Here is a 26,110-nt window from a genome sequence, read left to right as displayed (position 1 = left end):
TTTATTGTAATGGTATTCTGGAAGTCATAGGAAAAAACACTTATTTTGCCCCAGGGCATTTGGTAGTGTTATACAAAGAGACTAATACTGGCAAACTAATTGGAAAGTGCAAGAGAGGAAAACATGGTCTGTAACTGTGGAATTGGCTGTAGCAGCATGAATATTGCTGGGGTTTGCCTTTGTTTTTCTTGATGTGATGAGGTTGTATAGGAGGACAGAAATATCACGAACCACAATCTCTTGTCCTTCCCTTCAGTTATGAAAGCACTGCTTCTTATCATCTTTTGTCTGACTCTTAGAGAAAGTGTAATTAATTACCAGCCTAGCTTTTTGCCCCAGGGAAGGAAATTCATTTTGACGCTGCAACAATCCCTACTCTATTCTCAAAGGAAAGGCATTTTCCCATAGTTTGGTTTTCAGCTGAAAAATTACTACATAAAATTTCATTCAGAGTGGGAACTAGCTCTTCCATATTGGTAGATAAAGGTTATGGGTCATGGCCAGTTAATGGGCAGGACTGAGGAGGTTATTTGTGCAGTGATTCAGGAGAAGAATCTGTTCAGTGTCACCAGGGCTTTTCTGTCACATCCCAGACATGATGAAGTCTTAATGGCTGGAATGGAATTGCTTCCAGCGAGTCAGTCCATGCAAGAACTCTGATAATCCTGTATCAGCAGGAATTGTGCATGGCAGATGCATGTTGAGTAAATGTATTATACATAAATCTGTAAGAGGTTTTTCATTAACAATGTTCAGTTATTCTTGTTATCTGAAGTGCACTTTTAAGAGACTTTGACTCCAAGTACTCAGAGATGGTGGGAGATGTGTCTTGTACTGGAGTACTACAAGGGGGGTACATGAACAGGTCAGTGGAGGGTAAAGCCTTACATGCAGATGTTTCTGGTTTGGTTCATAATCTTTAGACACAGAAAAGATGTCTGGGCCCAGATCAAAATATGCTGAATGTATACATAAGTACACTTATATTTAAAGGGACTCCATCAGCTTGAATTGCAATGCACTTGAGCTTAGTGACATCTTCATTGCTCTAAGTTGTGAAACTGCTGAGAGCTGAGTTACATACTCTGGCCATTATTCTATAGTTTTGTTCCCTGAGGACTTTCTATCTTTGAGACTGTATTTATGTGCTCCTCTTGAAGCCAGGAGGCTTCTACATGGTGAAAAGATGTAAAGATTCATCATGTGTAATCTGTGGCAGCCACATGTGTCTTCTGTACAGAATAAGGGGGGAAAAGATGCATCTAAACATTAATTCCTGTTTTGTGGTAGAATTGTCTACAACTCCTGGTAGATGGAAAACGAAGTTCCTACAGATGGATGATTGTGAAGAATCATTCTGTAGATACATTACACGTGCTAAATTATGCCTTAAAAAGAATAATGCTTAATTTAATCTTACATCACATGTTGTTTAATTCCATTTTCCGGGGAAAGCAGATGAGTCAGTCAGTTTTGTCAGTCCTTAATTAAACTTCCTAGCAGGATTGTATCTGAACAGTGAGACACTGAAGGAGACTGTTTCTATTTCATTTAGGTATTACTAATAGTTTTGTAAAAAGGCATGGATCCTTTTGATTTTAAAAAACCTATCACACTTTTTTTTTTTTTTTAATTTGTTTTGGAGTCAGTTGCTAGGCTTTATGTCCTAAATACTCTTTTGTGGATGGATGTTTTACCTGTTAATGATGGCTTTCTCTGCCATCAACTACACGCGTTCCACCTTCCCTGTAGGTTTTGACTCCAGTGCGTCTGAGCTGAGCGGTTCTGCTCCAGCTGTGGGAGAATCGCTTCTTGTACCTGGGAGGAGAGCGGGAAGGAGCTGGGTTTTCGAGGCTTGGGGTAAAAACGTCACCTTTCTCTGGTTCACCCCTGCACGCCGAGTCCCGAAGGCGCTGGGTACAGCCACGAGAAGGATCTGATGCCTCGATCGTGACCTCTCGCCTTCCTGGAGCTCCTGCCTTTAACTTCCGTCCGAAGAAGGAAAACACAACAGCGGCGTGTTATCGCCGCCCCCGGGGCATTCCTTGGCCCTGCCCCCAGCTGAGCCCGGCCGGGAGCGGGCGCTTTTCCCGCAGACGCTGCGGCCGGAGGAGCCGCCGGGGCGGGGAGCGGGAGGAGCTCCGCACTGCCCCCGGCTCGGCGGGGTCTGCCGGGCTCCGCTCTGCACTCGGGGCCGCCCCACGGGGCCCGCCCCGCCCGCCGGCCGGCCCCCGCTCCCTCCGTCCCTCCCCTCGCTCCCTCCTCCCCTCCTGGCAGCGCCGGGTGACTAATTTCTGTCATATGACTGTGACACCGAATGGAGCGGGGCGGGCGGAACTAGCCGCGGCGAAGGGACGGCGCTGCGCGGAGCCCAGCGCCTCGGCGGCGGGGGCAGCGGCAGCGCCCCAAAATGCCGCCCACCCTCTTCCAGAAGCTCTTCAACAAGAAGCACGGCCTGATCTCCCCGGCCAGGGACGCCCGCGACGACTGTGTCTTCAGGTAACCGGGACGGGGTCGCGCTCCTACCCTGCCCCAAACTTCTCCGAGTTCTCCGCTCCCTCCGCCGCCCGGCGGACGCGGGGGCTGGCAGACCCTTCCCTGCCCCATCTGCAGCTCCTGGGCGACGTGCCCCGTTCCCCCCCCAGCCCCGGGGGATCCGTCCCCCGTCCTCCGCGGGAGCCCCGGGCCGCCCCGGCCGGGCCCCTCCGGCGGGCGCGGGGCGGGCGCCCCCGGGACCGCCACGTCGGGGCCGCCGCGGTGCCTCGCTCGGCTGCCCCCCCGGCCGCCGCTCCCCGCGCCGGGCCGTGCCTCACCCCCACCCGCGGCTGCCTCCCCTTCCCCGCCGTGTCCGAGGCCCCGCGGGCCCCTCCGGGGATGCTGCGGGCCGGTCCCCAGGAAGCAGCCCCAGGAGCGGGGAGAGAACGTGAAGTTTTGGCGAAGAGAGGAGTGGGGCTTGTGGTGAAATTCGTCATGCCCTGAGCGCAGCAGCAGCGCTGGCTCGGCCGAGCGAGGCCAGGCTGAGCGCGGGGAGCGGGGCAGGGGCCCGGGCAGCCCGGGGGCTGTGGGGCCGGCCCGGGCGGAGGCTGGTTCGATGCGCTGCGGGCCTGGGCTCGCTGGGGCTTCGCGGGCTGCTTTGCTCGGAAACAGGTAGCTTTTGTGCTGACCCACGCGTGAATAATGGTCAGGCTCGAAAGCGATGCCGTGTCTGCGTCCTGGCAAAGACAGAACCTTCAATATCGCCTTAAAGTGCGGTTTGCCATTTGGATGGAAATAAAATCTGCTTCATTAGTAAGAGTTACGGGCTTCTTGAAGCACTTCTAACAGTGTGGTGAAGCTCTCCTCCCACCCGCTGCCTTGAAATTTACTGCATACAAATGATCAGCCCTTGGGTTGCTCTGTAAAGGGACATTTCTGACTGATGGGCTTAATTTTCTGTGGTGGAATACACCTTTCAGCTGCAGTATTTAGCAGTTTAGATGGATAACAGTGTATTTGCAGTTACCTAACTACAGAGGTTTTCAAAAAATATTGGTTGGACTATATGAGTCCTTAAGGAGTCAAGACATGCTCCTGGTTGTTACGTGGAGCTCACACTACTTTTGAAGACACTGATGCGTAACTGCTTTCACACCTCTCTGATATTCACCATGGAGTGAATCCTTTTTTAAAATTATTTTTTCTAAGAAACAAAACGTTTGAAGGATGTCAATGTCATCTTATTTTCCAAATCATGTTAATACTGGACCAGAGCCCTTGGTGGGGAAGGGGTACTAAGACTGCTCTTAGTACCTTTTGCTTTGCCTTAGTGATGGGTTTGTTTAGAGACTGGTGGTTCATGCAACAGCTGCAGTGCAGACCTGGGGCAGAAATGTGGGACTCACACCCGTGTTGAAAGGAAAGTGAGTACTTGGCAAGGTCTGTGCTTCCCTCGTCACCTGTATCCTTCTGTGCCAAACTGGGTCTGAAATTTGTAGTGCTGTTTCACTTTGTGATATGAATTGTCAACTGGTAACTGGTGAATTTGCAGTTGGGTTTTTTTTGTGGAACCACAGGTAGAATTTGCAGGGAAAGGCTGATGAGGCTCTGGGGAGGGTGGGAGATCCAGCTCTGACTTAGGAGAGTCAAGTAGTATTTTTAAAGATTAATACATATTTCTCTAGGCACATTGCCTAATGGCTGCTTTCATTTTACAAATGAGGCTTAAGTTTGTAGCTAAGATCACAACTTGTTAGGATTATCAATTCCTGATGAAACTTTCAGGTGGTACACAAAATAAGGACTGATACTTGACAGCTGAGTCTTTGGAGACTGGAAATAAGCACTTTCGACTGTTGCTGGTTCCAGTGAACCTGAATGCACCAACCTCATCAATTTCATTGGGGCAAGGTGATGTTTTATGGATTGATACATTATATCTATTTACAGTCTAAATAACACAGCATTTCCCAAATATTCTGAGCGCTGTTATTTCTGTCTGTCTTCACTTTGAAAACACAACTCTCTTATTCAGAAAACCCATAAAAATGCATAATTCTCTTATTATATTTTGTGAATAATATGTACTTGGAGAGAAGAGCCCAATTACTCTGGCAATGACATTACTATAGCAGAACATTTAAGAATGATTTTGCCACTCTTTTTTTTTTTTTACTATCAATGTATTTTACATTTCCATCAGTCTTATTGTGAAAATTCATCAGTTCTATTTATCTGACCTTACACTGTTTCAAAAATAAAACAGTACTTTTCAGGAGACACATTTTGTTTAGTTGTTGATTTGTGGGTAGGTTTGTGGTGGGTTTTAATTTTTTTTCCTTTTATTTTTTTTTCTTTTTTTTTTTTTAATTTCCGGCCAAAGATCTCTCTCTGTGCTGTGGGTGTGTGAAATTTTGTGAGCCTATGTCTAGCCAGACTCTGTATAACTCTTTGTGACTAGGTTCTGGAGAAGTTAAGAGGTTTAGTAATGGGAACAGTAAATTAGCAACTGGAAAATATTTGCTAAGGTGACAGTTTGCCATTTTTGTAATTTTAAACATATATATCTATATGTATGCAGTTTATTTTACAGAAGGAACTTTAGGAAATCACAGTAGATCCACTGCTTGTTAGTTTTTTATCTCTTCCATTTAATCCTGGGCAATTGGCAGATTGGGCCCTTAGACTGAAATCTCTTACTACAGCTTGACATTCACATGTTGAGCAAGAATATTCAAATTTTAGTGGTAAAATCTCTTTACAAGAAACACAGAAACACCTGCAAGCATTCTAGGAGGGAACAGTTAAGCCCTTATATTCCAAGATGTAGAGTACCTGCTGTCTACTGCAAATAATACTCATGTGAGTGGATTTTCCCTGAGGGTAATTCTTACTATAAATAGGATCTCTTGGCCATATTGTAGCATCTGGCACAGACCAGTGCTGGTGACAGGAGAGCTCAGCCCAGGCTCAGGCTATTACAGTTATTAGGATAAAATCTCAGGTAAGCAGTTTTCTAGAATTTTATAATCAAAGTATTCCTATTGTAAAAATACATAAAGGTGTTCACATGAGCTGTAAGCTGTATGTATCTAAAATGGAGATACGCTTTGAAATAGTAAATAAACGAACCCTGTTCCAGTAACATGGAAATAATCTTACAAAAAGTTCCATAAATTAAGCAGAAGTAGCCATGCATTTCTGCTGCATAATATATGGGCACACAAAACATTCTACTTTGCATTTACATTACTGACTGCTACAGATAGTGATTTCCAGTTGCTGTATCTTTCCTGGCTTTCCAGGGATCCACTGTAGCCCTCTGGAGAAAAGGAAGCTGGTAAATCACTGAAAACTCAACCAGCTTTTTGTTCTTCAGAACGGGCTCAGTAGATTGAGCCTGAAGCTCAGTAAATTACCAGGAGGGCTGAGGCTTTATAATCCTTGTCAGGATGTGTGGGCAGTATTTCCAATGGTAAATACAGCTGCAAGGACTGCAGCAGGGTTTCTGCAGGAGAGTGTGTTGGGATCCTGATTGGACTTGGGGCATTGTTAGCATGTGGCACAGGGAGAGGGATTGTCTTGTAACACTGAGCTATGGGACTTGTACATTTTGGGGCTCAATGCAGGAGGGAACTCAGTGGGGATTTTTTGCATCTCATGTGTAAAGTTCAAATACTTGTTCCCTTCTGTCTCTAGACATCCTGCCTGCCTAGCTGGAAGATAAAGGGATTATTAATTAGGAGTTCTTTTTACACTACAGCTCAATAAAAGCTTCAGTGTCTCTTTTTTTATTTTAATCTAGGGAACTCTAAAGAACCATCTTACCCCGAGGGGCATTCCACTGATGTTTGCAAACTCTGTTTTGCTCTTGTTAAAGCACCTGTTGTAGAGGTACAGCTGTGTGGTGATTGTTCAAGCTTGACAGAACCCCTTCCAGTTTCAAGTCTTACCAATGGTGTGGGGTATCTTTGAGCACATTCTTCCTTTAGGGCTTTGCTTTGGTTATCTAGGTATTTTTGAGAAGGAGTGTTGTTTTTCAAGCTGAGACATACAGGAAAAAATAATTTTAAATGTACTTTACGATAGAGAAAGCCATTTTTGGTTGGGGTCTTCTAGCAATATGTGCTGCTCCTTTATTGAGAGAATAGTTTGCCAGGTTCCTGAGACAGGACTGGCCTCAGGCTGACTGCAAAGTAGTATTTCCTGAAATCTGTTGAGGCAAGCATTCCCCATCAGCCCAAACTCTTTCTGTTCTCTGTGGCAGTGACTTTAAATGGTGTCCTGAGATTTGTTTCCTTTCACATAATTTTTGGCAGTGGTATTCATCCAGGGAATTACAATAAGCATAGAGTTGTAAATGGGTAGCTTGATACAAAGATGCTTCATGAGCCAGTTCTTCTGCAGAGCTATTGTTCTTGCACAGTAAAAATGGTACGTGCTTTCTTACAAAAGCATAATTGCTTCTTGAACCAGAGGCTAATTTCTTGAAATAAAGTGCAAAGAGGCTCAGAGACATTTATTAATGTGTAGCCAGAGACTACTGCAGCTTTTAAAAGTGGAGGCTGGAGTATGGTGAAGGAGGAACATGAAAGTTGTCTTTACATTGGTATGTCCAGTCAGAAGTTTTACTCAGAGAACTTTTTTCTCAGGAGCAGGTAGCTTTGTGTGCAGCTTGGCTGAGCTCAAGAAAGCGGATTTCTTGCCAAATTGTGTCAGTTCTTGGGAGCAACACAGCCAGCAAATTCCTGATCCTAATAGTTCTGCACAAGGGTTTTAAAAGTTGTTCCTCAGCAGTGCATCAGGCCAGCCTGACCAAAACCTGTTGTTAACGAAACAGCATGTTTTGATGTTTGCTCATTACTGGCATTCTGAGAGGATTTTTGTCAATATTTGTAAAACTCCTGGAATTTCACCACCTCTAGGTCTTTCTTCCAAAAGAGCATTAGCTGGACCTCATTTTGTAATAAGTCCAGCTTTTTATCTTTTCCAGTTATCTGATTAATCTAAAAAGATTTTGTTTCATAATTTTTAAGACTACTTGAATTCTTCAACATCTGAAATGTTACTGTGCTTTTATTGAGCCAATTTCTGCCCTTTAATGTCCTTTCAAGTTTTGCTTTTTTATAAAAATTCATCTCTTCTGTAATCTCTTGAAGAGTATGGTTTTGGCTTTTTGGTTGCATTCATTAACTTGAGTGCACCAAGTTGTAATAAATACTTCACTTTGATTTATGCACAGTTTTCTCTGTGTTATGACGACTTTGGCTTGTGTTTTGAAATATATTGCTGTTTTCTGAAGTACTTCTTTTTGCCAGAATCTGTTTGGCATTTCCTGTCATGGAAGTTTTTATATACCTTCCAGTGCTTAAAGTCAATTTTCATCTTGGAAACAGAGACATACAAGTGACAAGATTCCACTGAGCACCTCTAGAGCTTGGAGATAGTTTTGGTAATTTCTTCTGAAAGGACCACTCTCTAAGCCTTCCTTGCCACCATTCTCTAGGTATCCTATGTGCTTCTCCAGGTAGGAATGTGATGTTCCTAAAACACCCAGTATGTCCTTGAAAATTAGGTGCTAACTCTGAATAAAGCAATGTTGCAAGCTGGATCTGTACAGTGACTGAAGGAGCTGATAATCAGAGGGTTGGCAGTCCATCCATTGTCACCAGATCTGAAGGAATTAACTTGGATTGATATTCCCGGCATGCTAGCTGCGAGTACAGAGAAAAATGAAATTATTTAAAAACTGTTGGGGTGCTTGTGTCTGCTTGGCTTTGTGCCTTGGAAAGTTTTTGCCTGCCCTGGTGGGACCACTGCCTAGCCCTTGCTTCACCTTGGCTTCTTCCCATCACCAGTGGAACGGGGGAGACAAATGGTGGAGTGGTGGAATGAGAAAGCCCTCTGCTCATTTTTTTCTCTTCGTTAGAAGGAGGTAAAGTGCAATCCAAAATGAGCTAACAGGTGAAGAGTCACCCTTATTGCCTTTCCTCCTGGTGTATCCTGTGGTGGCTGGGAGCTCGTGGTGTCTTGAGAATTTGGCATCACGAGGCTGCCCTGCCCGTCCTGGCCATCACGAGGTCAGCACTGTCAGTGCGCACTCGGCTTCCTCCCAGCCTGCGGCATCGCTTCCTCCCTGTGGGATGGCCTGGCTTGTCTGGGGATAGCTGCAGTCTCCTGTCTGAGCAGCCTTTGGAGCAGTCACTTTCTTGGTTCCCCTTCCTGCATTTCAGCTCCTTCCTCTAAATTAGAAATCTTTTTCAGGAGAGGTTGGGGTGAGTGAATCATGTACATATAGATATACTCAAGTGGAAATGCTTCACACTTGGCTTACACTGGCAAGTGTTGTAAAGAAGGTGTTTCTACAAACCCTTGGGTTCTGTTTTTTCCCTCTCCTGCTCTAGGTGGGGTCATGAGGCATGAGGATGTACCAGAAGCATGGGGTGTCTATGTATCTGCTTGTGTACTGCAATGTCTTCTCCTTTTCTGAAACAGTTCCCACCATTTGTTTTCAGGTGACTGAGGGTGTGTTTATGTGTCTCATGTTATAAACCTTGCTGATTTGGGATGATCAGCTCATCTGGTTGACTGATAGATTGCCCTTGTATTTTCAGAGGGCTTTATCCCTTGCTCTCTGTATGCTCTGTTATGCTTTGAGTTAGTGCATGCTCATGGTGACAGCTTGGATGAATCCAAGCTTCTGTTCTGGAATAAACTGGACCAGTGTGACTTGGAGCCTGCAACTTGTTTTGTAATTTTGGCTGAATGCTCTAGGTGACCACTTCAGCAGTTTTACAAGTGGAAAGTAATGCATGCAGTGGTTTCATGCTCAGTGGTTCTGTTCCCTCCCAGTGCTACATCTGGAGCTGGATGTCTGCAGGATCACATGTTCATGAGTAAGGTTAGGAAAAATGCAAAGCTCAGTTGCAGCGGCGAATCCACAGTGTGTTTGTGCTGGGCTTCCAGAATCAGCCAAGAACAGAGTTTGTCTCTGAGGACTTGAAAAATTTTGCATTTGTGGTGTTAGATAGAGAACCTTAATCTGTAAAATATCTGCTGGAGGAAAAAAGTTATGCTCATTAAAAACAGGAAATTGTTTTATTAATTAGTAATCAGTTAATGCACTGGCTGCTCCAACTTAAAGTGAGTAGTAGCAGAATTCATATATGGGATATATTCACATGTGGGAAATATATCTGCACAAAATTCATGTGATTCTGCTGTGCCTAAGGAATGTGACCATAAGTACTACGTTCAATCATTAATTTCTAACAATACCTGCCCAATACACACAATACAATTATGTTCTGCTTCGTTGACATGTGAGTGGTTATTATGTAGTCTTTGTATTGAAAAAAATTTATTTATTTTTACAACAATGCATGGTTAACAATGTTGCTTAGTGCTCAGCCGAAGCTTTTACTTGTTGATTCTGCACATTTGCGTAAACAGTCTTTTTCTTCTCTGAAACTGATAGCTTCTGGAGATAGTATTATTCAGAACATAATGCATTGCAGAGAAGCTTGTTCAAACTTGTGAATTGCAGCATGAAATACTCCATGAACTACATATAGAGTATTAACAGTGCATGTATGTGAGATGCATCTGCAAGAAAATGTGCTTGTAATAAAGTTTTTTTCTTTTCTAACTTCATAGCTCTTATCAAGCAATTAAACAGTCCTGTCTGATGCTTTTGTGTTGATAATCTGGGTATCTTCCAGCTCTTGCATATTACCTGTCTTTGGAACTCTGGCCTTGAAAGAGCCCATTTTGTACAGGGGGGAGATTCTGCAGTGGTGCCAGTGTCAGTAGCAACAATCCTGGTTGTAGGTACCCCCTGCCCACATCAACAGCCAACAGTGCCCACTGGTTGGCTGTACCCAAGTGTGGACCTACAACAGCCCCTGCTGACAGCAGGGTATGGTAATGACACATCACACACCACTGATCCTGCTCTGTTTCTCCAGGATCGTTCCACAACATCCACTAGTTATTTTTGTCTAAAATGAGTAAAATATGTCACAGAAACAGTCACATTTCCTTTACTCTGGGTACTGATCATGCCCTGCACATTCATGGTGTTTCATGCCCCTCCAGATCTGCGTGTGCCTCACTCTCAGCACCTTCAAATGTTTTTTCCCTTGCTGTAGCTAAAACGTCAGCAAAACATAAAATTTGTAATAGTACCAGAAACCTTCTGCTCTTTCAGTTTGTGTGATATAGAGCTGGGAAGAAACAGGAGCCAAATTATAGTTCTCTTCCATCTGTTTTAGTTGATAAATGAAGAAACTTCAAATGCAGTTCAGCCCTGACTTTAGATCCTGGCCTTGTGCCTGTTTCAGCCAGAGCAGTATCTTCACCACAGTTCTGTGTCATTTCCCACTCAAAGACAGAGAAGGTAAATTGTTTGAGCATTGCCCAAAGGAACTGTTACTTTGCTATATATCTTTTTATTTTGTTTTATTTTAGCCTCAGGAGCTACGGAAATGGTGGCTCACACATTGCAGTGCTTGGCCTTGCACTCCCCTCAGTAATTTCTAAACCTTTTGATTGATTTCTGTCATGTCTGGTGGAGAATGTGAGAACAGAAGTTCGAGTGAGCTGAGTTTCTCTCACTAGTGAAACAGCTGTGGATGCTGTTGGGTGTCTCCTGCCTGTCTCTCTCCTGCTCTGAGCTGGCTGCCCTTTGTCCATTCCTGTGCCCTGTGGCTATGTCCCTGGGGACAGCCAGAATATGGGCATGTTGGAGGAAGACATGGTCGTGTGGTTCCATTGTTTGCCCTGCATAGTTTGCAGGGAACAGCTGTAGTGTGACCTCAAGAAAGGCCAGTCTTGGACTACTGTGAATACCAGAATATCAAAACCTCTGTTAGCTAAATTATTTTGCTATCGGATGAGTATCAAAGCACACACTGCCTGCTGCATACCCAGCTTTCTCTTGTCTCATGTGTGTCCAAGGTTAAAATCAGGGCTCCCAAGCCTGTGTGCTCAGCACTTGGTTTGTCATGTTTGTGAGTAATGATGGAAGCCTCCAGTCGGGCAGAAGGAAGCACATCACGTGTGAGCAGTTCAGTGGCAAATGAATGAGATTCTTGTTTTGCACTCTCCCCACGCTGCCCCCGTGAAGCCTTACCTAGAAAATGTTCTTGCCATTTGGAGAGTTGGCTGAATGGTTTGTTTACTCCTTTTCACCAGAAATTTGTAGTGAAAAACTGTGTTAGTTCAGGTGTTAATGAAGAATGGGTGCAGATGATAAGCTGTGTGGTTGGGTGTGCAGGGAACAGGCTGTGGAGCTTGGGGGGAGCCTGTGCTCCTTCTCAGGAGCTTGTTCTAGTTGAGTGACATTATCTGAACATCTGAGAAGCTGCTAGGAAAGAAGTCTGCCAGAATTTTCTTGTTCCTACAGGAAAAATAACAGTATTACCCCTTAAGACAGCGTTAAAGAAATGCCTCAAATGTCAGGACAGTGAATTGGCTTACAGTACTAACTGTGTTTCTATTTAAAGACAGCCCAAACTGACATAGAACTTAAATAGTCAGACAGAAAAAAGTGGTTGGTTTTTTCAGTACTTAAACGTGTTTCAGCTGCTGTGAGTTACTGGAAATTACTCTACTTGCTCAGTAGAAAAGGAAATTGTTCTACTGACAGCATGGAGTACTAAGAAGCTCTGAAAAGGAGCAGGATGGTTTCTTAACTGGGTCTATTTACTAGTTATACAAGAGATGCTAATCATGAACTGCTGACCTTTTTTTTTTTTTTTTTTCCCAAAACAGACATAGTAAAAAAGGGTAGAAGTAAAAAAAAAAAAAAAAAAAAAAAACAAACAAAACCCACAACACATCAAAGCAACTTTACTTTCTTTTGAGACTATAACAGGATTTTATTTTTGTATAAAGAAATATTTATCAAACTTTTTTCAGGTAAGCAAAAATATCACTTTGTAATAAGACTAATTTATTTTATTTTCTTTAAATGAATAATTTTGGTTGGCCTGAATATGTAGCTACTTTAAAATGTGTAATCAGGTTTTCTTTTTCAATTGAAGCATGCTCAGAAACTGCCAGGTAGCTTATGTTTGTGTGTTGTGTAAGGCTTTTTCTCACATTGGGGTCAGAAGATAAGATACCAGGTACTGTGGGGTCTTGTTTGTTTGTTTGTTTGGAATTCGTTGGGTTTTTCTGCACCTGGGTTTAGTATATACTCATTAAAATACTGGTCTTTTCTATTAGTAGCTAGTGGGACAAGTCAGCTGAATTGCACTCAGGGGATGACATTAGTCTATGCCCACACTGGAGAAAAAACCCATGCAAAATAATGTAAGATTCAGTAATGGCAATTGTTCTCATCTGTATGGATAGAGAAGATGGAGGAGAAGAAAATACAGAGGAAACAGGGAATTTGACAAGAATTTTTTTTAATATAAAAATTAAACTAAAGAGAAACTTAAGCATTAAATCTGGCTCAATTCTATGAAGTCCTCATCATCCTCACTAGGGTTTGAAGGCTTTCAGTACCAAAGCCTTGAGCTTTGCTGAAGGATATTCTTGCTGGGAGAAAAAGAGATTACAAGAGCAGGAAAGAACTCACTGTTAGATCTGTGTCATGTATGTATATATTTGTTCGTGTCAGACAAAATACACATATCTGTATATTTGAAAATATACCCAGGTGCCTTCATTTGCTGTCATGGCTGTGAGTGTGTGAACACCTGTCTCAAGTCACAGTAATCAGGATACCACAGAGCAGAAACCTCACTGCCTTGCTCTGTTGCTGTCTGTGAGAGGACTTTGGTGTTTCCCCTAGCTGCTTCATAGATCAGAACCATGATGCTAAGAGTTTTGTGATTTTGTTGGCTGATAGATGCTGTATAGGTGTTTTGGAGTTGCCCTGTGGTCAGAAGGTTACAAAGGTACATGTGCCAGTGTAGCTGGAAGCAGTTGTATGATGCTGCTGTGATTACATACATACAATTTACAGGGCGTAGAGGTTTTGTGGGCATGGTGGTATTTGGCCAAAGGTTGGACTTGATGATCTTGGAGGACTTTTCCAACTGTAGTGATACTGTGATTCATTTAGCTTGGGATTTTTTGTTCCTTCTAGTGTTCTTCCTCATTGTCACTCTCCCTGTTTGGTGCTCTGCTTTGGGAACTTGTACTCATACACAGAAGAAGAAGAGAATTAAAGCCCATCTTGCTTTCCCTTCTATTCTTCTGCTCTCTTCTTAGTGTCTTCTGAGACTTGCAGTGCTGCATCTCCTCTTTGAAGCATTCTTCTGGGTGCTGTGCTGTCCCTTCCTCCTCCTGCCACAAGCAGAGGCATGCATCCTGTTTGGGGTTGTTGTTGTGTCACATCAAGTGATGTGCATGAGCAGGAAAAGGGGAAAGGGAAACAAAAAGCAAAGGGAGCAATTAACTTTGTCAACAGCTCCTTTAGAAAGACCATGATAGAACAACCCAATCCAAAATGTCCTGGTGGCATTGACAGCTACTGCTGTCCAGCACTTGAGCTTTTCTTTCTCCTTGATGCAATGGGATAAATAGCTTTGTGTGTTGCTGTGGCTGGTTCACAGCAGGTTACCTGCAGCACTAGGCTTCCTCGGGTTCCACATTTTAAGGATGCTCACGTGGACTGACTGAAATCTGCTGGCAAGCTGTGGTGGCTGGGAGTGTCTGGAATTATGTTTGCATCAATTTGGTTACTACCAGCAAAGAGGGGTTTATTGAACATACACTAAATATACATATATATCTTGATTAAGTACAGCCTCTCCCACTAGAACAACGTAGGTTTTATCAAGTGATTCTGTTGATTCTGTCAGGCAGAGCTGGTTTGGACTGTGTGTTCCAGCTCAGTTCTGTGATAAGGAAGGTGTGTGTTTGGAGTGAGTTCCAGTGCTGATACTCAGGGAGGGCATGTTGAGCTGAACCTGCAGTTTTCTTTATCACGGACAGATTTTAACAGTAAGAAAAGCTCTGAGGCATGTAAGGGCTGTGTTCAGCTGATGCTCAAGGCTGCCATGTATCTGTCATGTGGGGTTCTCAGTAATACTTGACCAGTTGAGTCTTTCTGCTGTGGAAAATCCCTCTAGATGGATAATTGTATTGAAGAGCTTGGGCAATGGCCAGTCCTACCCTGTATTTTCCATTCCTACCATTCTTGGAAACCCAAAACCGTGAGCATGTAGTGAGACTTAGAAAACTGAAAGAGATGGCAGAAAGCCTGAGGGTACAGAGCTCCTTGCAGCAGTGAGCAAAGCATGATGGAGCAAACCCAGTAGAGCACTTTGTTAAGGTTGGTTTAAAGGTTGAGTGGGCCTTAGCTGATAGCTAAATGCATTTTTACATGTTCTTCTGCTTTGGGGAATTAAAGCATTTAAGACCTCACAGTTAAGGTACATTTGCTTGAAGGTGCCAGGCTGATCCAATATTCTGATAGTCTATATATTTTTTTCCAATATAAATGAAGTTGTGGCTTGTTCAAGCATCTGATTTTTATTTGTCCTCATGTCCTTATGAGTTACATAAAAGTGAAGTCAACCAATGTCTTTAGTGTCTGCTCTATATAAATCTACCTGAAATAGTTTCAGGTCACCTTTACATGCTTAATTTGGAAAACAGTAGAGCAGCATGACTCTTGCCTTGGAGAATTAAGCAGTCTAGTCTCCTCACAGTAGTCTTGGGGCTCTTGCAATATCTGCACAAATCAAGATCTCATCCCTTCTGCAAGTTAAGTAGAGGCCTGTTTGACTTGTGGAGCCAGTAAGGGAGGGATGTTCAGTGCATGGATTGGAGCCAAGTTGGAAAAGTCTTCCCTCCTGAAAAGCAGCTGTGGGATAGACCCAGTTCACCTAAATATTCAGTAGTTATTTGGCAGATCTATGAAATCATTCCTAATTGTTTCTGGTTCAGAGCCTGACAATAGTTTTGAAATGCAGTGTACTTGACATTTAGGGGTTTTGATGGTTAACTAAAGGGATGGATTAAAGTCTTCTGGGCTTATGGCAGCAGGTAACCACTTTGTGTGCAGAAAGATTGCAGAATTTGGCCACATCAGACATTTGAAGGTGTTGGAGGATGCTTAGATGGCAAGTGACAGCACTGGTGTCAAGCAGTTGTTGATTCATGGGGAGTATCTATCATTAGGACTTGTGGGGTGTTGATATTAATGAGCATCGCTACGGATAGGGCAGCCTGGGATTTCATTCCATAGGTATGAATTTCTTATACTTGCTTGTATAATCATCCTCTGTCTTTAGTTTGCAGTTGTTCCTGTGTAACTGAGATGGGGTTTTGGTGAAAGCTGATGAGGGAATAAGGCTGAGTCAGCACTGTGCTTAGGCATGTGCTGTAAGTCTGGAAGTACTTTGACTGCTCCCAATGAACCACTGATGTGATTAGCGCTAGGCATGTGTTTTAAATAAGTTGTAACATCTACATGAATGAGGAGATTGAGACTACAAGCACATAATGTTTAAAATCAAAAGTTTAGGGGGTTGTATTCATCAGGAGAAAAGCTTTTGGCACTTAATGCATTTCAGTGACATATTGAGCTTAAATGTCACCTGCATCGGAAAAATGACCATCATCTATTAATTTTATGTGACTGTCTTGATAGCAGTGACTGGTAACATAGCAAGCTAAAGTTCGCTGTAGTCCTCTACAACCCCAGACTTTGGGCTGAGAGCAGCATCTTGGGATTATCCCTATGTCAAACCTTGTTTGAACTGAGTATGTATAAATAATTGTCCGCCAGCTTTTCCTATTAGAAACATACACAGTTTGTGAAATTGGTTTACCATGTCCTGAAAATTTCTTTGATATTTTTAAAGCCTGTTGCTATGGGAACCAGACCCCATAACAGAAAAGCTTTTTGGTGCTAAGGAGGCCAAGAAATTCACTTAACAACAGGAATAAAGCCACAGAAAAATAGCTTGTATTCTTTTCCCAAAAGCAAACAAACAAACCCCAGAAGAAACCCTGATATCCTGAAGCAGCTTGGACCTGGATTACCAGATGGAAGGGGACACTCTGCTCTCAGGGCTTCAGAGCTTGGCCAGGGAGCTCACCCTGTGCACACAAGCACTGGTCCTGGCTCTTACAGGCGAGAATAATCAGGGAATTCACAAACATCTTTCTCTGAAATAATTCATATGTCTTTTTTTCCTTTTTTTCTTTTTTCAATATGGAAAGGTTGAAATGATGTGATGAGTTGGTTTATGGGCAAGAAAACACAAGTTTTGCTTCTCAGAACTGGATGTCCCCTTTGTGCTTTGCTAATACAGAAACTGGCAGAACAGGCATTACTTTGACGTTGGGGCTTGCAGCCCTTTTTCCTTGTGTCTCATGACTGAGTGAATCAACACCTAATTAAAGTCACATGAGGGACAGAGTAAAATGCTGTTCAGGCACTGATCCCTGTGAATCTTTGGAGAATAACTACTTACCTCTGTCTTCCTCCTCTTCCAAGCAACCCCGAACAGCTGTGGCTCTGCTTTTTTTATTTTGTTTTTTTTTTTTCCCCAGAGAAGAGAATAGCATGTAGACCACAGCTAAAGCAATGCTGCCTATGCAGATAAATGAGATCTGGGCTAGCGGGATGGAAGACCAGGGAGTTCTCAACATAATCTTGAGGAATTGGAGTGATTTGAATTCGTGCTGGGGATGATTTCGCTTAAAGCCTGAAAGTATAGTCCTTGTGCATTTGACACTCCTGGAAATTTAACTGAGCATGTGAACATTGGGCAAGGAACTTAGGAGTGATCTGTGGGCTTTCTTGGTATTTTTAATATTAGCTCTAATTTTACCACTTGTGGCTCATTATGAAGGCCTATAACAATTGCTTTCCATCTCTGAGTGACAAATACTTGTGTGGAGATTTATTAGGCTCTCAATTATCACTCGGTCACAAGTGCAGCCACCTTAATCAATTACAGGACCGTGGCTTACTGCCAAGGAATGCTCCAAGCCTCATGCTGCCTTGCCTGCGCTGGATGACTTTCACCACCAAGGCCATATTTTTTCCCCTTTTAAAATTCACAAAACAAGTATTGCAGGATGTTTTAATCAGCAGCAGCAGATGTCTCCCTGCACCCCGACGCAGCAGAGGCTCGTGGGTCGCTCGCAGGGCTGTGCAGCAGGTGCAGGGTCTGAGCCAGAGCTTTGGTGGCTGTCATGTGCTGGTGGAGGTGCCGGTGGTTTGGGCACTCCATGGAGTGGCATCTCCAGGCTGGAGGTATCCTGCCCACCTGCAGCCAGGCCAGCGCGTTTCAAGATGGAAAAAGCAGGCTCTGGGCAGCTGCCCTGGCAGGGATCCACTGGCACCTTAGCATGGCTACAGCTCACAGGTTAAAAAGCATGACATAAAAGAATTGCAGCTGTTTACGTGCTAGTCTTTCGGCCTTTAAAAATGTATTTATTTTTAGATGTATCTGTCTGATTTAAAAAAAGAGCTTATTTAGATGTGTTTGCTTGGTGCAGGAATCAGCTGACATGTCAGCTACAGCACACCAGCAGTTCGGTTATGCACCTTGCAGCTTTTCTTTTAATGTCTCCTGAAGTATTATTGAAATTCTCAGTTTTCAGCAGTGCAAAAAGAATAAAACTGCCATAGTCCTTATGGTTTCTGAGACGTGCTTGAAAATAAAAGCCTTAAAGACACTCTAAGCTGAAGATAAATACAGGAAATTCAATATTTGTCTATTAAAAAATTGAAAATGTTAGAAGTATTCAACCAAAGTACCCTTATTCCATCAGGAATCTTTCAAGGGTTTATTATTATTATTCTTATTGTTAGTATTGGTGTTGATAAAAAAGTTGAGCCTTAGTGATTCCTAACATGTCTTTATTTTCATGACAAAAGAGGTCTTGCAGTCAACCTTGACTCTTGTTTGTCTTTTCTCTTCATTGTCTCATCTATTGATATTCACAATTTCCAAAATAAAAAGCATCAATTCACCATTAAATTCCCTAAGCAGACTTTGCAGTTGATAAATCCGAGCTTGTGAGCTTCTTTTTTTTTTTTTTGTCAGGTTAGTTTTGTGTGTGGATTTAAGGATTGTTGAACCTCTCGTGACATCTCCAGAGCTGCACAGCACAAAGGAGGGAACACAGTCTGCTCCCCATAACCCTCCTCTGCTGCATTACATAATTCTGGGTGATTTTAGCAGAGTCTTTATTTCCAACTATGCTATTTCCAACTATGTTCATCAAAAGCAATTTGTAATGGAACTTTTTTCTCCCCAACTTTTCATTAAACGCACACAACACAGCATTTGCACTTCATTTTTAATAGCTATTGCAGAAGAGTCTGCTCTGCAGACCCAAGTGTTCACAATAAAGTAACTGTTTGGCAGGGGGAAAATGCCCTGTTGTCTTGCAGTACCAGTTGGTATTATGGAGGTTTGTTTGGTGTCTTATAGTAGATTGCGTCTGGAAATATGATACAGAACAAACACCAATGTTTCAGTAACCTAACCATGCATCAGATTTTTAATTTGATAGTTATTCTTATTTTCAGCATTTTTATGAGGACATGAAAAATTACAGCAGTGGATAGTCAATCTGCTGAGGTCTCCATGTTCTTAAAAGAGAGATAATTGCTTCATGTCTTACCCTCCAAGAATGCTCATAGGCAGATTTGTAGTTGCTGATGCTCCTTTACAATGCCAGTAGAGACAGTTTATTCCAGTCATGAGACCTTGTGCTGGTAGTGAGACTCCTGTGTATGGAGAGTTTATAAACTTGTTGATTTTTTTTTTTAATCTCATATCAAAAGCACTTTTTCCAGCATTTAACAATCTGGTTTCCTTTAAAGAATAGAGGGCTCAGGTTTTGAAGCTCCTGAGGTCTGCTTGCAGTGATCTTTCTCATTGTTTGGGCTCTTGCTGACCTTTGGCTGGGCTTATGTTTGTGTGTGCAGGTTTGTGTATGTGCTCTAGGTATGTATGGAAGGTTCGTGCTTTAACATCTGCTCTCTTCCTCCAGCAGAGATTTTTTTTTTTTTTTTTCTTTTTTTTTCAGGGATACAAAAATGCCCAGAAAGCACATTTGTTTAGAAGTCTAGCTCAGTGGTAATTCTACTAAGGCAAGTATTTTGTAGAGAAATGGTATCCAAGCATTTCTAGTCAGATTTCAAATAAAATCCTAATTGGTTTTCTCTCTTTTCATCTAGTGTGGCTTGTAGCTCCTACCTTTGTGTATTACTAAGCAATAAATATTTCTTGGCTCACTCACTGGCTCTTTGTTGTGTGTGTTTACAACATGTGTGAGGGAAGCCTTCCTTTAGAGAAAAGACTGAAAAAACTTGCTAAGGCAGTGAAGACCAAAAATTAATTATTTCATTACTCTTTAGCCTGTGGTTGGAGCAAACTCTGTTGTCTACTTGGTTTAAAATCAGATTATTTATACCCAAAAGGTGCATATGAGCCTTTGCATTGGTTTTAAGTGTTTTCAGAAATGCCTTTGTCTACATTGAAGGAAGTGGTTATGTTTGGTGCTGTTTGTTTTAGGGTTGTTTTGGTTTCTCTGTGTTTCAGAACATGCCCCCCCCCCCCCCAAATTGGGCATGGGGTTCTGCAGAGCCCATTGGGCTCTGGGCTGCTGGATGTGGTTGAACACCATTGCCCACATCTTTCCCATCTGCAGCTGAGTGGATATGCATGGATACTGAAATACCTGCCTGGCAAGTGATGGGCTATCACAGGAGATTTTGATAACTTCATTTTTTTGAGCTTGAGTGTTTTTCTGAAGCAGGGTAATATTACCAGCTTTGATTTTCAAGCTCAAATTTTAGACACCAAAAAAAAAAGGAAAGCTTCACCCTTTCAAAGGTTGAATATACACCTAGAGAAGAGGATGGTGCCTATCTCATGTTAAAGATGCTCCAGTGTTTTCTTGGATATGGGAGTGGTGACAGTGTGTATAAACAAACATTGAATATCTGAATTCCTTCCTCAAGCAATAAATATTCACTGATCTGGCTAAAGCACTGTTTACTCTTTGTACGATTTGAGTCTGTCTCTATTTGCAGAGAAATTCCTTCCAGTATTTTTCCTGGTCAGTTGTTGGATGGAGGCTGGGTCAGCTTTCAAAGCACTTCTTTTAATACGCATCAGGTTACCCTGATGTAAAATGGAAACCTTAGATGTTACTCCTGTAAATAAATGTTTACATAATACAAGGCACTTCTCAGCATTGCATGTCTAAGAAAAAAAGGTCACTTTTGACATCAGTAACCTTTAGAGAGTGGTGCCTTTGCCATACAGGTAAAGGAAGTTACTGTGCACTGCACATTCCTTCCCTAGATCAAGAAGGTAGCTAGGAATGGTCAGATGTTATTGCTTTTGTCTCCTAAAGTTTGGCATTTTAAGCTATAAAGGCAAAATTGGGGCTTAAGGCATGGGTCTTGTAACCAGCACATGCCCAGTTTTGCTCATGTGAGTAATTCCATTGAATTCCCTAGCACTAGTCATACATGAAAAGCCAAGTTTACAGCGTATGGGTTTGTGGCGTCAGGACCTCAATTCTTCATTTCTAAATGAGGAACTTCCTGTGAAGCATGGTAACAAAAGATAATGGTTTTATCTCTCTTTAGTTTTGCTGCTTTTATGTCAAAACACTTGTCCAGCACCAAACATAAAAATACTACCATCGTATAAAACAGCAACAAAACCATTGTAGTGGCAAGAGATTAAGGATTTCTCCCTGAACTTAACCCATGAGATGCGTAGCAGAACAGGGAGCTTTGTGTTCTGCTTTGGAATCTATTCCAGATGACAAGCGACATCTGTCCTCTTGGGATTGTATGGTCTTGGAACCAAAGTCCATGAACAGGTGCACCAGTTCACCCCCTCTGTGATACAGGGGAACCATCAATATCATTGGGTTGTGGGATGCAGTGGAACTGGATATCCTGATGATAAATCTATTTTTGCTGCTTATGTATTTAAAATATTGGCAAAACTTGTAGGTTTTCAGACACTGGGGGAAAGAACCCAAAGTAGGAACTGTGATGCTGTAGCCTTCTGCCATCATGTATTACTTGAATTTTATCTGAAGATCATACAGAATTCATAGTATGAGTGATTAGCTCCACTGATGCCTGTGACAGGACTAGATGGCTTTTAATATGCATTGCATTTTTGAACGCCCAATTCCTTCTTCACTTCCCTGTCTGTCTGCCTCATTCCTCCCCCACAGTTTAGAGATAAGTTTGTTAAATAGTTCTTTGCTATTTAATGTTTGTTAAAACGCACTTTGCTGTTGTGATGGTTGGGTACCCTTCCTAGCATGACCAGGAGCACAACCAGGAAACCTTGTTTACAGCCACCCGGCTTGGTCGGGTTTTCTTTCAGCGCATTATTTTGCGTATTTATTTTTTTTCCCCGTCTGTGGCCAACCAATTGTCTTGCATATGCCCGCTTCTTGCCGTGTAGTATTGATGAGCCCTCGCTGAGCACACAGCGCGGGCTTTGTTCGCAGCGAGGAGGGGGAGCAGCAGCGGGCGGGATGCGGGAGCCGCAGCGGGGGCGGCCGGGGGCTCCTCGTGCCCCGTCCCCGCCGAGCGCCGCCTGAGGAGCGCTGCGGAGGAGGGCCGGGGCGCGGGGTGCCGCCGGGCTGGCGGCCGCAGGTGGCCCGCGGTGACAGCGGCGTCACATGATGGCTGCCAGCGCGGGCTCGGCCGCCCGCACGCCCGGCCTGCGCCGGCGGCACCCCGCCGCTGCGGGGACGTGAGGGCTGGGGCGCCGGCGGCACCCCGCCGCTGCGGGGACGTGAGGGCTGGGGCGCAGGGGGCCGCCCCGCCGCTGCGGGAGCGTGAGGGCTGGGGCGCCGGCTGCGCCCCGCCGCTGCGGGAGCGTGAGGGCTGGGGCGCAGGGGGCCGCCCCGCCGCTGCGGGGACGTGAGGGCTGGGGGCGCCGGCGGCACCCCGCTGCTGCGGGAGTGTGAGGGCTGGGGCGCATTGGGCCGCCCCGCCGCTGCGGGAGCGTGAGGGCTGGGGCGCAGGGGGCACCCCGCCGCTGCGGGAGCGTGAGGGCTGGGGCGCAGGGGGCACCCCGCCGCTGCGGGAACGTGAGGGCTGGGGCGCCGGCGGCACCCCGCTGCTGCGGGAGTGTGAGGGCTGGGGCGCATTGGGCCGCCCCGCCGCTGCGGGAGCGTGAGGGCTGGGGGCGCCGGCTGCGCCCCGCCGCTGCGGGGACGTGAGGGCTGGGGCGCAGGGGGCCGCCCCGCTCCGCCGCCCCGTTCCGCGCCGAGCGGGCTGAATGCCGGCGGTGCGGGGACTCGGTCATGAGCCGCGGCCGGGAGCGTGCGGATGGATGGCACTGACAGGTCCGGGCTTCCCCCGAATGACGCTGATTTTCTCTGCAGCAAGCCTGGATGAGACGAAGGAGCGGAGGAGATGGGCGCTGTTTCCTCGAGCAGAAATCCCAGGCTGTGCAGAATTGTGGGGCAGGATTTGGGTTATGAAACTCCGGGGCAGCGCAAACGCAGCCGGGTGCAAACCCCGACACTGCTGTCCTTAAGGTGGTTTCCGTGCTCCTGTTGCTAGGATTAAGGCTTTGCATTGCAGCATGGAGAGTCTTTTGTTTGAGTTAAATTCAGACCTCTTGATATGTCACCTGACAGTCTTGTGGTTTTGGATGAATATGGCTCATTGCTATTATTAACCTGAGTTGGCAGCCAGGCACAACAGGAGTTTATAGGGATTTTGAAAAGTGGAACTGCTCGGGGGACAAAGATGCTTCCCAGGTATGGTCGCTGCACAGTTCTTGAGATAATTATAATTATTTGAAAGCTTGTTATTTTCCCTGTGATGGAAATATTTATTTTCCAGAGATGTGAATCTTCTAGAGATTTATTTCTTTATGATTCTCACTATAATTTTATGCTAAAATGGTGCAATTTTTTTGCCTGAATTGGTTCTGTCTTGTAACTTTGCAAAGGGAAGTCTGCTTGAATAATGTAATTTTGTTCAGTGCTAGTGAATTTACTTGATAGGAGCTGTGTCTCATTTTTGTCTGGTTTTAATTAAAAATATTTCAAGAGAGCATGATACTTGTGTGTGTATGTGCATATATCTGCATGCATACATTTGCCTAAATCAGCTAAAACCTGAACAGGTACTTTTTGAAATGGCTTAAGTGAAGTAGTCCTAAAAATATTTTATGAAATTATTAACGGTGATTGTAAATTCTGCAAGGTGTGTGAATAGTGAGGTTGTTCAACATACTATACACCTTTAACAAAATCTTCCCACCCATTTATTTTCAGTATAACACTCCAGATTATGATTACTGTGTTGACTAGGCTGCACCTAACCTGTCAGTGTTATATCTTTTTGCTTGTGGAAAAGCATCTGGCTCATGTATTAGACTTTAGAGTATAAATTAGGTATCGTAATGAGAGTCAAGTGACTCTCATTAGAAGGGAGAAAAAATGAAAACAAACTAAAGTCAGCTTCATATACAGATAAAGAATTGGACAGAGCCAAGGAGCTTGGCAGGCAGTTGAAGTTCAGGTCCAAGTTTGTTATACCTGTGAAATACCTGGCTGGTGTACTTTGTTCCTGGTGTACAATATGTACTTAGTATAAGCAGCACAAGTTTCCTGGAGCTCAAGAAGTGAATCTATTCCAGGTGAGGATTGCTAAGCTGGTAAATAATGAGACTTAGAGATGGAGCAGGGTGCTGACCCTCCACAGTGCTGCAGTGCTGTGGACATGTCACCCTCTTTCAAGAGATGAAAAGCAGGGGGGCTTGGATTTATTTTTTTGTATTTTAAAGAAACATTCTTTCCATGGGATAAACCTGAAACGTGTCACTGCAAGCAGTCAAGGGTACTTGTCCCTGAGATGATCCACCATCTGTCTATTCTTCCATGCTACCCAGAACCCAGGTCCTGTGACTTCTGTGAAAGCGCAGCTGAGGTCACCGTGGCAGAGGGCAGAGTCAGCCGGGGCGCCAGGCGAGCTCCTTCGCAATCCAACCTCGAGGGCTCCCTGCCTGCCCTGGCCGAGGCACCAACGCTGCTGTTCTGTGCAGAATCAGCAAGTGCTCACCACCACAGTCACACAGCCCTGGCATGACCTCAGCTCTTGTAAAGACAAATGTCTTGCAAAATTTTTTCTAAGTATAGGCCCTGTAGTTTTTCTACTTTAGGGAACTTTATTCCTCCTTACAGCCTCATGGTTGTGTTATGTCACCAGCACTTAAACGGAATCTCTCTCTTGAAATGCCAGCTTTGCAAATCAGCCATGCAGCCTGGATCATCCTTGTCTTGTGAATCCTGAGAAAGTTCTTTTGTGTTTCACCTGCTGTTGTTGAAGAAATAAATAACCTGCCCATGCCTCGTAAGAGGGGATGGTCTTCCAAAGCTGCAAGCATCATTAATATACATTACAGTTCTGTTTTCATTGTTTCCAAATTAGTTGTGATCTTTCAGAATGGTCTGTGCAGCTGTTTTGTACAATAATGGTCAAATAATAAGAGAATTACTGAAATGCAGTAGGAAGGTATTAAAGTATGTACAAGACCCTCCCCATTAATCCTGTATTCTCAACTTTTGTTGTATCATCTCAAAGCCAAAAGAAAAAATCTAATAAGAGATAATAGAAATCTGCAGAGGCATTTGGGCAGGAGAACAGAATTCCTGGTTGGAAAAGTAATTTCAGGGCTGAGAGGAGTATGATAGGATGGTTGGACTTGACTTCGTTCTGGACTTGATCACCCTTCCCTGTAGCAAAGTCACTGCAGGATCCCATACACTGGGCTGTATAGGTACAGGTGAGTGTGCTTTGATGTGGCTGTACATCTCCATGGAATGTGGAGATATTCTGAAATCCCAGTGCATCCAGTGGAACACTCATATTTACAGTGTTAGCTCTTCATGACAGATGCAGCCTCTGTCAAAGGTTTGGGCAGTAGAAGTTGGCTGGGTCTAAGCACCACTGGAACAAAGGTAATACCTGGAGAATCATCCACAGGTGCTGGAGATAAGCTCTGGGATCCCTGTGCCTCTGTTCTGATGCTCATCTAGCAGGAGTGAAGGAAGATGTTTCCTTCTGCCAGAGCCTGCGAGGGGAGCACGGGACAAGGTGGGCCTGTCTGCTCTGCCGGGCTGTTCTGTCACCCTTTAAAAAGGTGCTAACATGTAAACCATGCAGAACAGATAAGCTGGCATAAACTATAAATATCATTTGCGTAGATGCATTTAAAAATAGTTCCAAGTGATTCATCACCAGGCAATTTTTATAACTATGGGTAATATGATGTAGGAAAACAATAGTTTGACTGATAGTTTCAGCTTACTTTTTACATGTTTAGTCCTATTCTGGTTTTGAGCAGCCTTACTTTTTAGAAAACTCTTTTCTAGTTCCTACCTGCTTAATATCTTGATCATTTTGCTTCAGTTGCTTTATTTTAAGATTTCTAAAGTATCTGTTTTTATTAAAAACCAGATACTATCTAAGCCATGTTAATATAAACAGTTTTAAAAGTAGTCTCAGCCAGGAGGGATGATAATACTAAGCTAAACCTTTAATGTAATGAAGAAGTGTTGTTCATGTCTTAGGTGGGAATGAGGAGGAAGGAATGTACTGGGATTCAATTACAGGGGAAAATACTGTATTTTAATTGTTGGA

General features: G+C 43.9%; 1 protein-coding gene across 3 annotated transcripts in view; it reads left to right on the top strand.

The window, feature by feature from the left end:
- Positions 1-2,300: 2,300 nt before the first annotated feature.
- The window catches only part of FNIP1 (folliculin interacting protein 1), a 64,963-nt gene continuing 41,153 nt past the window's right edge, over positions 2,301-26,110 (top strand). For 2 of the 3 annotated variants that reach the window (XM_021549546.3, XM_021549544.3), the window contains exon 1: positions 2,301-2,499. In XM_021549546.3, the coding sequence (XP_021405221.1) occupies positions 2,411-2,499 (89 nt within the window). In that variant the 5' untranslated portion in view covers positions 2,301-2,410. Of the gene's footprint in view, positions 2,500-22,674; positions 23,221-26,110 lie in introns of those variants that run through there. The other variant, XM_021549545.3, reaches the window with a different exon arrangement.

The sequence above is a fragment of the Lonchura striata genome, chromosome 15 (genome assembly GCF_046129695.1).
Source record: "Lonchura striata isolate bLonStr1 chromosome 15, bLonStr1.mat, whole genome shotgun sequence".
In the NCBI taxonomy this organism is placed as follows: Eukaryota; Metazoa; Chordata; class Aves; order Passeriformes; family Estrildidae; genus Lonchura; species Lonchura striata.
The sequence above is the reverse complement of the archived record's forward strand: the minus strand, read 5'-3'. Positions and strand labels throughout refer to the sequence as shown.